A 17,937-nucleotide genomic window follows, 5' to 3' on the forward strand; every position below is an offset into this window, starting at 1 on the left:
ATGCATTTTAATTATTCTAATCTTATAGGATAGCTAGAGTAGCCTATGCTTAAACCAATACTTGCGATAGCCATTTGTGGAACACTGCAGGTTTATCACCACAGTACATTTGGTTTCAGTTTGTATATTGATTTGACATTCCGTTTTCTCGTCAATACCTATTAGACAGAAGGTCCCAGGATGATTCGGTGATATATCTATCAGATGAGGGTAAGGACCAATGTACAGGTCCCCCCCATTAATTTCCTTTGGAAAAAAAGTTACACTATGTTGATTTCAGTAGGGGAATATTATGCAATCGCTGCCGAGGGACCGTCTTAAAAGTGCAATCAGCTGTAGCTGGTGTTTACAGAAACTTTTTTTTAAATTAAATAATCTATAGATCTTAAACCAACTGTTTATCCCTCAATAATTACATTTTAAAATTGTATCTTGTTTATTTTTAATGGATTTTATGTAGAAATATGAGCTCAGAAAACATAAATAGGCCTAGTAACCGAAAGGTTGCAAATTCAAATCCCCGAGCTGACAAGGTACAAATCTGTCGTTCTGCCCCTGAACAGGCAGTTAACCCACTGTTCCTAGGCCGTCATTGAAAATAAGAATTTGTTCTTAACTGACTTGCCTAGTAAAATAAAGGTAAAATATGATCTTTCTCACTCGTATGCAACCTACTGTAGCCTGCTTGTATGACCTAGAGAGCTAAAATCACTTGTGGCAAAGTCACTATTGCCTCTAACCCATGATGCACCATTAGAATTCCCATTTTAAAGATCCCTGATTTATAAATTAATATTTCATAATTATCCTTTTTAATGGCTTCCGCTCTACATGTACAGACAAGTGCGGTGTGTTCCCTGACCTCTATCATCAAAGTGAATAACTTTTTACAGCTGTGGTTATTAATTCAATAGCTTCCAGTCCAAATGACATATACATCAGTTTATATCGTTGACCTCCCTTGTCCATAGTACACCCATTATAATTGCAATTTTATATTGCATTGATATTCATACGAATATTTCATGTGATAAGTCTAATTTTCAATAGCTCACTGTCGAAATGAGCTATAGATATACAGGCAAGTGTGATGGGTTCCTGGTCCACTCTTATCAAAGGTACACCTTTTATTGTTTCAAAATTCCTCCCCTTTGCTTTTCTACAAATATTTATCTTATTTTTACAGATCTAATTTTCAATAGCTTCCAGTCCAAATTACATACACAGTGCATATTCACACCCCTTGACTTTTACCACATTTAGTTGTGTTACAAAGTGGAATTAAAATGGATTTAATTGTGTTTTTTTGTCAACGATATACACAAAGTACTATGTAATGTCAAAGTGGAAGAAAAATTATAACATTTGTAAAAAAACAAAAGTTAAAAAAAAAAGCTTAAATAAACCTAATTGGTGTAATAGGGAGGAGGGTTTTAGATGTATAGTACCAGTCAAAATTTTGGACCTACTCATTACAGTGTTATTCTTTATTTTTACATCATAGAATAATAGTGGACATCAAAAATATAAAATAACACACATGGAATCATGTAATAACCAAAAAGGTGTTACACAAATCAAAATATATTTTATATTTGAGATTCATCAAAGTAGCCACTCTTTGTCTTGATGACAGCTTTGCACACACTTGGCATTCTCTCAACCAGCTTCATGAGGTATTCACCTGGAATGCCTTTCAATTAACAGGTGTGCCTTGTTAAAAGTTAATTTGTGGAATTTCTTTCCTTTCTTAATGCGTTTGAGCCAATCAGTTGTGTTGTGACAAGGTAGGGGTGGTATACAGAAGATAGCTGTCACACCCTGATCTGTTTCACCTGTCTTTGTGATTGTCTCCAACCCCCTCCAGTTGTCACCCATCTTCCCCATTACCCGCTGTGTATTTATACCTGTGTTCTCTGTTGGTCTGTTGCCAGTTCGTCTTGATTGTCAAGTCATCCAGCGTTTTTGTGTCTCAGCTCTTGCTTTTCCCAGACTCTCTTTTTCTCGCCCTCCTGCTTTTGATCATTGCCTGTCCTGACTCTGAGCCCACCTGCCTGACCACTCAGTCTGCCCCTGACCCTGCCTGCCGACCTGTACCTTTTCGCCACCTCTGGATTATTGACCTCTGCTTACCCTGAGCCTGCCTGCCATCCGGTACCATTGCCCCACCTCTGGTTTACTGACTCCTGCCTACCTTGACCTGTCTATTGCCCCTGTTGGATTATTAAACTATTGTTAATTCGACGTGGTATGCATCTGGGTCTTACCTTCATACCTGATAGTACAAACTGGCCATGACTGACCCAGCAGACCCGGGCCAGCTGCGCAACGCTGTCTCCTCCCAAGGAGCCTCCAAGGGATTGCTTGTGTTCTTATGGAGGGGGTCCAAATGTTGGCCGAGCGCCATGACCGGGCGTTGGACATGCTGCAGTGGTCCCAGCCAAACCCTGGGGGGAGCCCAGATAACTGGATGTTTGTGTCTGATGTTGTCCGCTCCACAGTCCTGGAGTGGGTCTATTCCCCCAGGCTTGCCTGTCACCCGGGCCCTCGTTGAACCCTGGGAGGGGCCCAGATAACCGGATGTTTGTGTCTGATGTTGTCCGCTCCACAGTCCTGGAGTGGGTCTATTCCTCCAGGCTTGCCTGTCACACGGGCCCTCGTTGAACCCTGGGAGGGGCTCAGATAACTGGATGTTTGTGTCTGATGTTGTCCGCTCCACAGTCCTGGAGTGGGTCTATTCCTCCAGGCTTGCCTGTCACCCGGGGTCCCGTCGGACCCTGGGAGGAGCTCAGATAACGGGATGTTTGTGTCTGATGTTGTCCGCTCTGCGGTCCTGGAGTGGAACCATTCCTCCAGGCTTGCCTGTCACCCGGGCCCTCGTTGGACCCTGACCTTCGTGTGACAACGCTCTTGGTGGCCTACTATGGTTCTGGGTGTTGCCACATTTGTTGCCGCCTGCATGGTCTGCGCACAGAACAAAACTCCTCGGCAAGCTCCAGCTGGTCTTCCCCAACCACTGCCTGTCCTTCACCGTCCCTGGTCCCATATATCCCTGGATTTTGTCACGGGTCTCCTTCCGTCTGAGGGCAACACTGCCATCCTGACTGTGGTCCACTGGTTTTCCATAGCCGCCCACTTCATTCCTCTCCCCAAACTACAGTGAGCTAATATCGCAAAGATGGGCATCTACTGGAAGATGGGTAAAAAAGCAGACATTGAATATCCCTTTGAGCAGGTGAAGTTATTAATGACACTTTCTATGGTGTATCAATACACCCATTCACTACAAAGAAACAGGCACCCTTCCTAACTCAGTTGCCAGAGTTTAATGGCTGTGATAGGAGAAAACTGAGGATGGATAAACAATATTTTAGTTACTCCCGATACTAACCTAAATTAAAGAGTGAAAAGAAGGAAGCCTGTGCAGAATAAAAATTATTCCAAAACATGCATCATGTTTGCAATAAGGCACTAAAGTAAACTGCAAAATGTGGCAAAGAAATTAATTTAATGTCCTGAATACAAAACGTTGTGTTTGAGGCAAATCCAACGTAACATACTCAGTGATATGTTGGATTTGCCACAAATTAGATCTGTACATGAATTAATAACCACAGCTGTACTTGGTGATATATTTTTAGAAAATCAAAGGTGAGCCATTTTGGAAAAAATATGATCTTTGATAAGAGAGGTCAATGAAACCAACACACTTGTCTGTTGATCTGTAACTCATATGGACAGTGAGCTATTGACAATTAGACCTATCACAGGAGATATTTATGTAATATCAATAAATAAAAATTGCAATTCTAATGTATGTAGACTACTATGGACGAGCGCGGTCAGAGACGTAACCTCAAGTGGTTTTAGATGTATATGTCATGTATGTCACACCCTGATCTGGTTCACCTGTCCTTGTGATTGTCTCCAGCCACTCCAGGTTTTGCTTATTATCCCCGGTGTATTTATCCCTGTGTTTCCTGTCTCTCTGTGCCAGTTCATCTTGTTTGCCAAGTCAACCAGCGGTTTTTCTTGCTCCTATTTTCCCAGTCTCCATTTATTTCTAGTCCTCCTGGTTTCAACCCTTGCCTTTCCTGACTCCGAACTCGCCTGCCTGACCATTCTGCCTGTTCTGAATACAAGCCTGCCTATCCCCTTGAACTGTTTTGGTCTCGGATCTGGTTTCTGACCCCTGCCTGGTACTGTTTGGACTCTGACCTGGTTTATGAACTCTCGCCTGTCCCCGACCTGCCTTTGCCTACTCCTTATGTTATAATAAATCTCAGAGCTCAACCATCTCCCTCCTGTGTCTGCATTTGGGTCTCGCCTTGTGCCCTTATAATGTAGATAGGAAGCTATTAAATTAACGCTGTAATAAGAAAAATATTTCTAGAGAATCGAAGGGGAGGAATTAAAAATGTATAAGAGAGGTGAAGGAACCCACTACCATTGTCTGTAGATCTGTAGCTCATATGGATAGGAAGGTATTGAAAGTTAGACCTATCACAAGAAATATGCCTATAAAATCAGGGAAGTACTGAACTGGAATTCTAATGAATGTAGCATGGATGAGTGGGGTCAGTTACTTCACATTATCTGGTTTTACATTTCCATTTCACATAGAAAGGAGGCTTTTGAAAAGTATCCTTGTAAATGGGTCAAATATAGTACCCTTAGTAGTTAGAGGTAACTAATAAAAATGCTTGGCCCTTTAGTGACTGGAGGCCCTATGCAGTGTGTGTAATCGTCATATAGGGCTAACCCTCCTAAATTGGAATGAAAAAACATGTATTTTTTATCACCGGTATTGCACTTTTACGATGGTCCCTAAACCATCAGAGCACCAGGAAACAGTATATTGCATTTTTCTCGGCTCTCTGAAGGGAAGAGTTTGACTATCTGTAAAAACATAGTGTGTACCTTGCTCTCTACGGTCATCCAATTCAATATATATATATATATATCACTCTCATCATCCTAGCACCTTCCGAATATCGAAAGTAAAAACACATTTACTGCGATATTCTACCCAACCAGGATATATCACAAAAGAAGCTTCTGTGGATTTGTAACAATAAGATTCATTGTGTAGTCAAAAAGGACGAACTCCTGAGGTGAGAGATGATGCTTTTAGGTTTTTGCCTTTGCTTTTTTTCAATGCAAGCCGCCAGGGGCAGGCTAGAGGACATTCCACCAATAGCCTACCGCTTCCTGGTCAAGTAAGCAGCAGGCAGGGCAGCAAGAACATCGTTGGCGGAACAATACTATACACACACCCCCGTCCATCTGGAAACACGGGACGGACTGTGCATACCAACACTGATTGCGTTGGTGACTGTAGGCCAGGCAGGGAGGTGTGTCTAGCTAGTGCAGTTGGAAGAAAGAGGTAAATGGGTGGTGCTTGTGTGAATATCGTGGCGACCGAGAGGAGGTTTTGTAGGTGACTGTGTATCAACAGATGTGCATGTGTCCTAGTAAAAGCACTGCGGCTTTTAATCTGAACAGAAGCAGCTCGTAGGCTACACGAAGTAGGCGACCTGACCGAGGAGGTAGGTCTCTCTCTCTTCCACCCTCTCGTTCTTTTTCCCCTAGTGTTTCCTTATTTATTGTGACGTTTATTTATTGTGTGACATTTAAATGTCATTTTCTGTGTAAGGAATGGTTTAATGTGCGTATGTTGCAGACTTTCAATGTGGACCTATGTCAGTATAGCTATAACCTTGGAAGGTGAAATTGTGCCAGTCGAGCTCATCGTGTATTCTTCTGTTGTCTGCTACATGCGAACAATGAGTATATTTCAGATTATTCCTCTATGAATTCTGGATGAAGAATATACTTTATTAGGGGGATACCCTCATATAAAGAGGTCGTCACTCCCATCTACTGTAGTTTAACATGTACTACAACATAAATACAGTATTTGGTAATAACACAGTAATAAACAAATTATGGTTGGTTTGTTTATTTGATTCATTGATTCATTAAAACAGCATTTTCATAGAAATTGGAGCAGAAACAATTTGACATTTAGACCCGCATTAACTGCAGCAAGATGAATGTCTTTCTTTCTCTCACTCTCTCTCGTTTGCTCTCACACACACGCACGCACACACACACACACACACACACACACACACACACACACACACACACACACACACACACACACAGGATTGTAAGTCCGGTAGCATAGGCCCAGGCCCAGCTGCCTCCTTCCAACAGAACACAGCCAGTCACTCTGTATGTATGGCAACTATTCACCGAGCTGAGCTGGTTTTCCGTTTCTGCTTGTGTGCTGGACAATGAGGCTTTGATCCCTGGCAGGCATTCAACCTAGACTTTGATCCACGGAGAATGCCTACAGTATGGTTAGAAACAGAACTCACTGTAATGTGAAATCTGTTATTAGTCAAAGCAAAGGCCTTATGGTTAGTTAATAAAAGCTTGTCTACATCATAATGATGGTATAAACATGTTTGTTGTTGTTGTATGCTACAAGCTAGCGGTTCACTCCAGCTGACCCCCATACTCCTGATTGCTGTGTCAATGGCTGGATCCAAACACTCCAGTGACATTGGCAATCCTTTCCTCCATTTGTGTCATTTTGCAAGTTGCAATATTTCATCAAGATAACAAAAGGGTGAGGAACTTTCCAGGCGGAGAGATAGAGGAAACTGATAAAGCACCATTGTGTCGTAATGCAAAATAACAAGAGTTTTTATTACCGGTAATAACAGGTCTGTTTGTTACTGCTACCTTCCTGTTATGGTTGTGCAGGACCGACAGACTAACAGACAGACTGACAGATAGACAGGCGGGCAGTCTTACAAACTGATAGGCTGACAGACTGACTCTGACGAACAGACAGACAGTCAGACAGAAGTAAGTAGCATTGTCGGATGTCTTCACCCTGCTCTCCATTCTCCACCACAATGCAGAAGGGCTTCACTCCTATGGGACAGAGAGAAAGAATGACTGTGCAGAAATAAAATGTGCACATTCAAGTGCAAGTATCAGTGTTTTGCACATGTGCCATAAATCAATGTTAGATAGAGGAGCACAGTAAATATAGGACAGTGATGTTGGCTCTATTGATTTGGCTGGTATAAATTTGCCTGCCAATTTAAACAGCGACTGCATTTTGTGTGGAGCATGAGAAACTGTAGATAGACACATGCATAATCAACAGCTTTTTAGCCACTCATTCTGTCATGCTAAATCTATTTTAATACTTAATTATTTATTTTTACTCATTGGATTTGAGGGCAGAGAAATTGGCTCTGGGTTTGTACTCTTTCACAGGGCCCAACACCAGATGACCTGAGCTACAGTTAGACCTCTTAGTTAGACTTTGTCCTCTTCTCTAGCTTGGATTAGTCCAGAACATGTGAAATGGGTCAATCGGCAACAGCACCACGAGTTTCCTGCTCTTCAAAGAATTCTGAAATTAATATTTTCCTTCTGGCGAAACCTGAAAGATACATTTTATTGGTAAAAGGGATAACACCTCTTCTCTTGTTCGTCTATTGCAAAGACGCAAAGATATTACCCATGATTTTGTGTTGTGCTGTAGAAGTGTTGCACCGTAGATACCAATATAAAACAGCCATGTTACCAACGGCTACACACACTAATACTGCTGGAAGGAGGGGTGAGTAATGGCTCCTCTGTTCATTAACAGGAAGTGATAATTATATGTCTGGGGCCACATCCAAAATAGGGCTCTGGTTAAAAGTAGTGCACTATTTGGGAAGCAACCTGGAACTAGTCTATAATCCTCTCAGCTGTTTTAAACACAAATAGATGATGTGGGGACTGGCGAGGCTGTCAGCTGTTTTAAACACAACTAGATGATGTGGGGACTGGCGAGGTTATCAGCTGTTTTAAACACAACTAGATGATGTGGGGACTGGCGAGGTTATCAGCTGTTTTAAACACAACTAGATGATGTGGGGACTGGTGAGGTTATCAGCTGTTTTAAACACAACTAGATGATGTGGGGACTGGCGAGGCTATCAGCTGTTTTAAACACAACTAGATGATGTGGGGACTGGCGAGGCTATCAGCTGTTTTAAACACAACTAGATGATGTGGGGACTGGCGAGGCTATCAGCTGTTTTAAACACAACTAGATGATGTGGGGACTGGCGAGATTATCAGCTGTTTTAAACACAACTAGATGATGTGGGGACTGGTGAGGTTATCAGCTGTTTTAAACACAACTAGATGATGTGGGGACTGGCGAGGCTATCAGCTGTTTTAAACACAACTAGATGATGTGGGGACTGGCGAGGTTATCAGCTGTTTTAAACACAACTAGATGATGTGGGGACTGGCGAGGCTATCAGCTGTTTTAAACACAACTAGATGATGTGGGGACTGGCGAGATTATCAGCTGTTTTAAACACAACTAGATGATGTGGGGACTGGCGAGGTTATCAGCTGTTTTAAACACAACTAGATGATGTGGGGACTGGCGAGGTTATCAGCTGTTTTAAACACAACTAGATGATGTGGGGACTGGCGAGGCTATCAGCTGTTTTAAACACAACTAGATGATGTGGGGACTGGCGAGGTTATCAGCTGTTTTAAACACAACTAGATGATGTGGGGACTGGCGAGGCTATCAGCTGTTTTAAACACAACTAGATGATGTGGGGACTGGTGAGGTTATCGGCTGACTGCTTGTCTTCTGTTCTCCACCATCCTCCAGATCATGGAGCACAGCCCTCCACACTTCCTCCAGCAGAAGGGCTAAGAGAAGCTTCCAGGCAGTGCTGACTGACCGCCCTGCTCCCCCATGGCCAACAACAGCAGTCCAGACCAGAGCCAGGGTCAGGGCCCCATAGCCAACAGCAGTCCAGACCAGAGCCAGGGTCAGGGCCCCATAGCCAACAGCAGTTCAGCCCAGCCTCTGGGCCAGGCCGGGGCTGTAGTGGCCTCCTCCACCCAGCCTGATGTGGTGGTCTACTGCAAGCTGTGCCTTAGTGAGCACCCCTCAGCAGCAACCAGCACGCTGCACACCTGTGACTGTGTCTTCTGCACCCCGGTAGGTAGACAACACAAACCTGCCATAACTTCTCTTCTCATATCTGATACTGGGCAGGAAAATGCCTGTATTTTCTATTCTCCCTCTATTTTCATTCAACAAGACTCAGCTTTCAAACAACAGGACATATCTATCTGCCGAATCAAAATTATATATTTAATCACCGCTTTCCTGAAAGCATTTAGTTTCTCTTTCACTTTTATCTCTGGCAGGCAGTACTGTAGCTGACTTTCTATTGATTGGTGTTCAGTCAGCCTGTATCCATCCGCACGGAGGTGGAGGTGATGTGCCTTGACACGGAGAGTGAGATATCCTGGCGTGGGGTTGGTTGGCAGGTGCTAATCTCTGCCTGGCTGCTGGCGTCGCTCGTAGCAGCAGTCTGAGTTGCTAGGCCAAGGTCAAACATAGGGTGCATCCCTATGGGCCTGGAAAGTAGTGCACTATATAGGGAATACGGTGCCATTTGGAACACAGCCATAGAGAGATACTGTCAACACAACACTGGTTACCACTTACCAGTACTATGCACTGATTGACAATAAACCCCATGCCTTCTGCATTCTGCTGTTGCTACAGTAGCTGGGTGAGGCTTGGTGTGACTCTTCTGACAAACAAAACGGCAGGTTTTTGCATGAACAGACTCGCAGGACTGCATTTTCTGGCTGCCTTGTCTTTAGCATCAAATTGTTTGTTAGAGAAGAGTCTAGTTCAAGTGCTAGTTACTGTATATCTCAGATACTGTCAACATCAATCCAGGGCCACTTTTAGTTGGTGAACGTTGTGGAGAGCTGACGTGGTTCCTTACTCTACATGGCTACAGAGAGGCATGTTTCTGAACATTTCACAACATTGTGCGTTGCTGAACATGGCCCTGCTCGCTGGTTCTGTCCATAGACATACATATTATTCACATCTGTGTTTACGTCATTGGTTGTCTGTCCCCTCAGTGTCTGCAGCAGTATGTTCAGCTGGCCATCCGGGAGGGTGGGGGCAGCCCAGTCACATGTCCAGACATGGCTTGTCAGAGGACAGGAGTCCTACTCCACTCAGAGGTACTAGGCTTATACTGGATGTTCTACTGTGCTGTTCTACTGTGGCTGCGACTCAAATGACACCCTATTCCCTTTATAGTGCACTACTTTTGACCAGGGCACATAGGGAATTATATAGGGAATAGGGTGCCATTTTGGACACATTCAAAGAACCACTGGTACACATCAATGTTTAGACCATTTGACTATTACACTGCTACTTTGCTATTACACTCATATGTATTTGCCTGTTACCACTAGTAGGGTTGGGTACCGTTGGGTAAGATTAATTTGCCAAACCTTTCTACATCTTACATCATGCCACCACACCTTGAACTTGCAAATGTCATTGTCAGGTGTAAATGGTAAATACTCTACAGCACAAGCCAATGTAGTGTTGCGATCAGGTCAGAGAGTTTGGTAATCAACCGCTCTTCTCTTGAAATGATTATCCCTGGTTAAATTCTGCATTTCTATAGAATGCAATACATTTCATTTATGTGGAATGCATTACATTAAAGCCTGTTCTCAGATCTGTTTGTGACAATGACCATAGAAGTTGGCAAAACAGCATAAACTGATCTGGGACCAGGCTGGTCCTCCTTTGATTTCAAATCAAATCAAATTTTATTTGTCAAATACACATGGTTAGCAGATGTCAATGCGAGTGTAGCGAAATGCTTGTGCTTCTAGTTCCGACAATGCAGTAATAACCAACGAGTAATCTAACCTAACAATTCCACAACTACTACTTTATACACACAAGTGTAAAGGGATGAAGAATATGTACATAAAGATATATGAATGAGTGATGGTACAGAACGGCATAGGCAAGATGGATGAGATGGTATCGAGTACAGTATACAGTATATACATAAGGTGGATTTTATGACATCATCACAGACGTGATCCATTCTGTTATTTTTTTGTGTTGTTTTGCAGATAGCCTGTTTTGCCCCTGCGGATCAGGTTGAGCTGTACCAGCGGCTGGAGTTTGAACGAGGTACGGTACTGTTCATTAGCTTTAGCATGCTGGTGAGGTGACTGGTGATGGCTGTCACGGCAACCAGGCTATTTCAGGTCTGGGCCATCTGGTGGCAGTGAGCTGAGCTGATCTGAGCCTGCCTCTATTATTGACATGCCTGGCATATTGTGGGGTTATAGTACCGAGAGAGACTCCCTCTAGTCCTTATCTTGACTCCCTCCTGCCCCGTCCCAGTCCAGCTGAAAGGTTCTTGTAACTTTAGTAGCTACTAGACGGTTCGTCAAGATACCAGATTAGCATAAGGCGATTTATAAATAGCAGTTGAATAATTACTATATATTATGAAGTTGTTGTTGTTCTGTCTGTCTGCTGTTTCTGTTGGTTAAGAAATATGGTTGGTTGTTGTTGGCTTTAGTTTAGAGACAAAAGTCATTTCTGAGAGTGTGAAGAGAAGAAAACAGTGTAGAAAAAGTCCCAGCTGGTTTTGACATTTGGTTGGTTTGCCTTGAAACAACAACACACTGAAACCAATATTAGTCACCGTTCAGTCATAAATCAAAAACCTTAAAAAATTGGATCTAGGAAAATTCTAACAAAGTGCACAAAATATGTTGTTATGGTGCTCCCCTGATAAGGACAACATGTGCCTTTGTTACGAAAGCAGTTATAAACCCCACTGAAATCCCTGCCCTGGCACATCTAGGATAAGCAGGCCTACAGTGCCTTCAGAAAGTATTCACACCCCTTGACTTTTTACAAGGTGGGATTCAAATGGATTTAATTGTCTTTTCTTTTCAACGATCTACACAAAATACTCTGTAATGTCAAAGTGGAAGTATTGTAACATTTGTAAAAAAAAAAATGTAATAAAAGAGACTAATATATCCTGATTACATAAGTATTTAACCCCCTGAGTCAATACATGTTAGAGTAACCTTTGGCAGCAATTACAGCTGTGAGAATTTCTGGGTAAGTCTCTAAGAGCTTTACACACCTGGATTGTACAACATTTGCACATTATTCTTTTAATAATTATTCAAGCTCTGTCAAGTTGGTTGTTGATCATTGCTAGACAGACATTTCCATGTAGTGCCATAGATTGTCATGCCGATTTAAGTCAAAGCTGTAAATAGGCTATTCAGGAACATCCAATGTTGTTTATATTTGTATATTTGGCCTGTTTTTGGTTATTGTCCTGCTGAAAGATGAATTTGTGAATCAGTGTCTGTTGGAAAGCAGACTGAACCAGGTTTTCCTCTAAAATGTTCATGTGCTTAGCTCTATTCTGTTTAATTTTATCCTAAAAAACTCCCTAGTCCTTGCCGATGACAAGCATACCCATAACATGATGCAGCCACCACCATGCTTGAAAATATGAAGAGTGGTATTCAGTGATGTCTTGTGTTGGATTTTCCCTTAACATAATGCTTTGTATTTAGGACATAAAGTAAATTTCTTTGCCACATTTAGTGCCTAATTGGGAACAGGATGCATGTATTGAGATATTTGTATTCTGTACAGGCTACAATGTTGTTGATCCATCTTCAGTTTTCTCCTATCACAGCCATTAAACTGTAACTGTTTTAAAGTCACCAAAGTCCTCATGGTGAGGTACCTGGGCGGTTTCCTCTCCAGCAACTGAGTTAGGAAGGTGCCTGTATCTTTGTAGATCTGGGTGTATTGATACACCAAGTGTAATATTCAATGTCAGATTTTTTTTGTATTTTTTTTTTTTTACCCATTCACTGCTCGACTTGAGGGATCTTACAGATAATTGTATGTGTAGGGTACAGCAATAAGGTAGTCATTCAAAAATCATTATTATCATTATATAACACTATTATTGTGAGTCCATGCAAATTATTATATGACTTGTGAATCCAATTTTTACTCCTGAACTCATTTAGGCTTGCCAAAACAAATGGGTTGAATACTTATTGACGCAAGACATTTCAGCTTTTAATTTTACATTTAAATTTGTACAAACTTCCCAAAAATATAATTATACTTTGGGGTATGGGGGCCAGTGACACAAAATCTCAATTTAACCAATTTAAAATGCAGGCAGTAACACAACAAAATGTAGAAAAAGTCAAGAGGTGTGAATACTTTCTGAAGGCACCCGTATCGAGGATCCTCTACCCTCTATATCTAACACCTTGCGTTGGGTATCATTCTATAGACATACATACAGGTAACTGTCAAAATCAAATAAAGCATCTAAATAGGACGTTGGGCCACCACGAGCTGCCAGAACATGGCATAGATTCTACAAGTGTCTTTAACTATTGGAGGGATGCGACACCATTCTTCCACGAGAAATTCCATAATTTTGTGTTTTGTTGATGGTAGAGGAAAACGCTGTCTCAGGCGCCTATCCAAAATCTCTCATAAGTGTTCAATTGGGTTGAGATCTGGTAACTGAGACACACACACGGATACATACACACAAACCCCCAATGCTCATTTGAGACCCCTCTTTCAAAGTCACTGAGATCTCTTTGAGCCATGGTAGCCAAAATAATGGTGAACTGGGCATGATGGAATGTTAAGTGCTTAATTCATTCAGGAACCACACTTGTGTGGAAGCACCTGCTTTCAATATACTTTATATCCCTCATTTACTAGTGTTTCCTTTATTTTGGCAGTTACCTGTGTATGTACAGTGGGGCAAAAAAGTATTTAGTCAGCCACCAATTGTGCAAGTTCTCCCACTTAAAAATATGAGAGAGGCCTGTAATTTTCATCATAGGTACACTTCAACTATGACAGACAAAATGAGAAAACAAATAATTTGCAAATAAATTCATTAAAAATCCTACAGTGTGATTTTCTGGATTTTTTTCCCTAATTTTTGTATGTCATAGTTGAAGTGTACCTATGATAAAATGACAGGCCTCTCTCATCTTTTTAAGTGGGAGAACTTGCACAATTGGTGGCTGACTAAATACGTTTTTGCCCCACTGCACATACATGGACATACATGTGTTTATGTACATTATTGGTTTGTTATGTTTCAGGGGTGCAGCTGGACCCTAGTAGAGCATGGTGCCCGGTGCTGGAGTGCCAGGCTGTCTGCAGCGTTGGGCCCAGCTCAGAGGGCCAGCCTACATCCGTGCCCTGTCCAGCCTGCCACACCGTCTTCTGCTCTGGCTGTAGAGGGCCCTGGCAGGACGGGCACGCCTGCCCCGATCACCAGCCTATGACATCATCATCACCTGCCTCAGAGAGCAGGTCAGTCAGTCACAGTCAGGGCACCTTGGTGTTAAAAATATTGCTGATTGAAGTAGTAGTTGGCAGTACTGTTGCTAGTCATTTTGGAAATAAGTCAAATGAACAATTTGGTAAGAGTGTCTTGGCCTTTTGGACAAGCTAGCTACACCCAGTGCCCTTTCTAGTGTGCCACAGACAGTGTGCTCAGTGTGATCCTCAGATATTCTGCCAGTGTCCCTCTCTCTATACAGTATTCCACCCCTTCCACCCTTCAATGTGTGTGTGTGTTTGTGTGTGTGTGTGTGTGTGTGTGTGTGTGTGTGTGTGGTATTGGAAGGTGTGGAGGAAAGCTTAATGGAATGCCATTGTATCCCTGCCATAGAGGGGAGTCCCCTCTATGCCATCCATTTCCGTTTCTTTGGTAACGCGAAGTGCCTCATGTACTGGAGGAAATGTCCTTGAATCGATGGATTTAATGTACTAAAGTATAACAGCATCAGACAAGACCAGAAAGTGTTCTAAAATCTTAGATTTGAGCCCCAAAGTCTGAGAGACAGAATGCCAGTTTGATGTTGTTGTGGGGGATTAACACTATTTGTCCATTTAGTAATACAATGCAGTTAATTCAATCCCTTCGCACCATGGTATTCAGTCAACTGGTTCCCTCGTAGTTTCTTCTCCCCAAATAAATTAAGTTAAGCCGCCAATTAACATTAGTGCTAAATAAAGATGCCAGTCTGTGCCTCAGCTCTCATGATTTAACCCACCATATAATTATATTTACACTATAATGTATAGATATTATTAACATTCTTATTCTAATTCTGTCTAAACCCACTCTCCCTCACCTCCCCCACCACCTCTCCCCCTACCTCTCCCCCCATTTCCCCCACCTCTCCACCCCTCATCCACCTGTCCCATGGGGCCGGTCATGCAGTGACTCTGATCTGCCCATCAAGCAGTGCCCCATGTGTGGTGTGTACATCGAGAGGAACCAAGGCTGTGCCCAGATGCTGTGTAAGAGCTGCAAACACACCTTCTGTTGGTACTGTCTGCAGAACCTGGATGTAAGTCCACATACAGTTATAAATGCTTCAATAAGTCTGAACCTACATGTTGTATGTTAATGGTGATACTATATTCCTCTATGTTAAGATGAAATATTTCTGAGGTACTATGATAACTGTTGTTATATGTTAAGATGAAATATTTCTGAGGTACTATGATAACTGTTGTTATATGTTAAGATGAAATATTTCTGAGGTACTATGATAACTGTTGTTATATGTTAAGATGAAATATTTCTGAGGTACTATGATAACTGTTGTTATTTGTTAAGGTGATATATTTCTGAGGTACTATGATAACTGTTGTTATATGTTAAGGTGATATATTTCTGAGGTACTATGATAACTGTTGTTATATGTTAAGATGAAATATTTCTGAGGTACTATGATAACTGTTGTTATATGTTAAGATGAAATATTTCTGAGGTACTATGATAACTGTTGTTATATGTTAAGATGAAATATTTCTGAGGCACTATGATAACTGTTGTTATATGTTAAGATGAAATATTTCTGAGGTACTATGATAACTGTTGTTATATGTTAAGATGAAATATTTCTGAGGTACTATGATAACTGTTGTTATATGTTAAGATGAAATATTTCTGAGGTACTATGATAACTGTTGTTATATGTTAAGATGAAATATTTCTGAGGTACTATGATAACTGTTGTTATATGTTAAGATGAAATATTTCTGAGGTACTATGATAACTGTTGTTATATGTTAAGATGAAATATTTCTGAGGTACTATGATAACTGTTGTTATTTGTTAAGATGAAATATTTCTGAGGTACTATGATAACTGTTGTTATATGTTAAGATGAAATATTTCTGAGGTACTATGATAACTGTTAAGGTGATATATTTCTGAGGCACTATGATAACTGTTGTTATATGTTAAGATGAAATATTTCTGAGGTACTATGATAACTGTTGTTATATGTTAAGGTGATATATTTCTGAGGTACTATGATAACTGTTGTTATATGTTAAGATGATATATTTCTGAGGTACTATGATAACTGTTGTTATATGTTAAGGTGATATATTTCTGAGGTACTATGATAACTGTTGTTATATGTTTAGGGTGATATATTTCTGAGGCACTATGATAAGGGGCCATGCAGGAACAAGCTGGGCCACTCCCGAGCCTCCGTCATGTGGAACAGAACACAGGTGAGGTGACTCTTCTCATTTTACACTCCAGTAAACCAGGAAATCTGTGTTTTGCTATATCAAGTTTTCTTGTATGCCTGAATCAACAGTCATTGGCCTGCCATTTTGTATGTGACGTTCACATTTATTGGCCTCCTGCTAACCACCCTGTGTGTGCGTTTGTGTGTGTGTGTAAACCTTGTCCTCTTGGCAGGTGGTGGGCATCCTGGTTGGCGTCAGTGTCATCGTGCTGTTGGCCTCTCCTCTCCTCCTGCTGGCTTCACCCTGCATCCTGTGCTGCCTGTGCAAGCCCTGCCGAGGCAAAAAGAAGAGGAGGAAGAAGAAAGAGCTCACACAGACAGACATACAGCCAGAACTCAGTCCCACCAAGTCATAAAGAGACTGCTCCTTCTTCTCACCACGGTCTGGGAATGGATCCATTCAGTCAGTTCAGGCACTGATTTTAATTCATGAATGGAAACATCTTCATTGAAAAGAATGGGGTAATGTTCAACTCATTCAATTTTAAATAATGTATTGAATTGACAGAATTGAAAACGGACTAGTACCCTGATTCCCACCATCTCACACACACATACAGTACAGGACCACTGTCTACCACCCTCATGTGCCAAACGTCACGATGCCAAACCAGTCTTGTTACAGTAGGTGCACAAGTGCCTCCATCCTACAGTGCCTGGTATTTGTTGGTATTTGTTTTGCCTTCCATTATATTATGCAAAAGTGTGTGTTGTTTATGAAAAGAATGACTGTAAGTAACGTAAGTAACATAACGACTGTAAGTAGCATCCTTCACCAATGCAAAACATGGTTTCATAATGTGCTGTGGAAACTGCATTGTGCACTGTATTGGGTACTGGGAGAAAAATGTGTACATCCCAATTGGCACCCTATTCCCTACATAGTATACAATGTTTGACCAGTCCCTGGTCAAAAGTTGTGCACTATCATGGGAATAGGGTGCCATTTTGAAAGTAACCAATGTTATAGGGCTTCAAAGGTGCACATAGAAATATTTTCTGCTGCTGACAGATTCCACCTGGGATTCCAGACCAAATTTCTGTTGGATTCTATATACTACTACTATAATGTATGTAAATATGTATTTATGGAATAGTGTATATGGTGTTCTGTCTTGTTTCTACTTTTTTTCGTTGATGTTTCTGCATCAGATATTTTGTAAAAGATCAATTGTAATTTAAATAAACAACAGATATTGAACATGCCCTGGCTGCATAATATTATGTCTTAAATGTTTGTTTGCACATTGTTATATAATCTTGTTTACCCTGATTTATAACATGACATTTCGAGATTCACCCAGTCATAGTCCTGTTTGTCTTCATAATCTTGCTACTGAAGACTAGAACTATAGTAAATGGAGCCCTAAAGAAGTCGTACAATGTGAATGA

At 41.5% G+C, this 17,937-nt stretch overlaps 1 protein-coding gene across 1 annotated transcript; it reads left to right on the forward strand.

Moving 5' to 3' along the window:
• The first annotated feature begins 5,188 nt into the window (after positions 1-5,188).
• On the forward strand, positions 5,189-17,750 carry rnf144b (ring finger protein 144B). Its single transcript, XM_029679428.2, has 8 exons — positions 5,189-5,549; positions 8,714-9,049; positions 9,997-10,101; positions 11,023-11,083; positions 14,086-14,299; positions 15,216-15,345; positions 16,436-16,525; positions 16,719-17,750. Exons 2-8 carry the CDS (start codon positions 8,801-8,803, stop codon positions 16,899-16,901), a joined length of 1,032 nt encoding a protein of 343 aa, XP_029535288.2. The 5' UTR covers positions 5,189-5,549; positions 8,714-8,800; the 3' UTR covers positions 16,902-17,750.
• Positions 17,751-17,937: the final 187 nt, after the last annotated feature.

The sequence above is a fragment of the Oncorhynchus nerka genome, linkage group LG14, assembly GCF_034236695.1.
Source record: "Oncorhynchus nerka isolate Pitt River linkage group LG14, Oner_Uvic_2.0, whole genome shotgun sequence".
Taxonomy (NCBI): domain Eukaryota; kingdom Metazoa; phylum Chordata; class Actinopteri; order Salmoniformes; family Salmonidae; genus Oncorhynchus; species Oncorhynchus nerka.

What these genes read in the sequence shown, in the direction of transcription:
- rnf144b (XM_029679428.2), top strand. Translation starts at nt 8,801, where the DNA reads ATGGCCAACAACAGCAGTCCAGACCAGAGCCAGGGTCAGGGCCCCATA. An exon ending in ACTGTGTCTTCTGCACCCCG is followed by an intron (nt 9,050 to 9,996) that starts GTAGGTAGACAA and finishes CTGTCCCCTCAG; the next exon opens with TGTCTGCAGCAGTATGTTCA. An exon ending in ACTGTCTGCAGAACCTGGAT is followed by an intron (nt 15,346 to 16,435) that starts GTAAGTCCACAT and finishes TTATATGTTTAG; the next exon opens with GGTGATATATTTCTGAGGCA.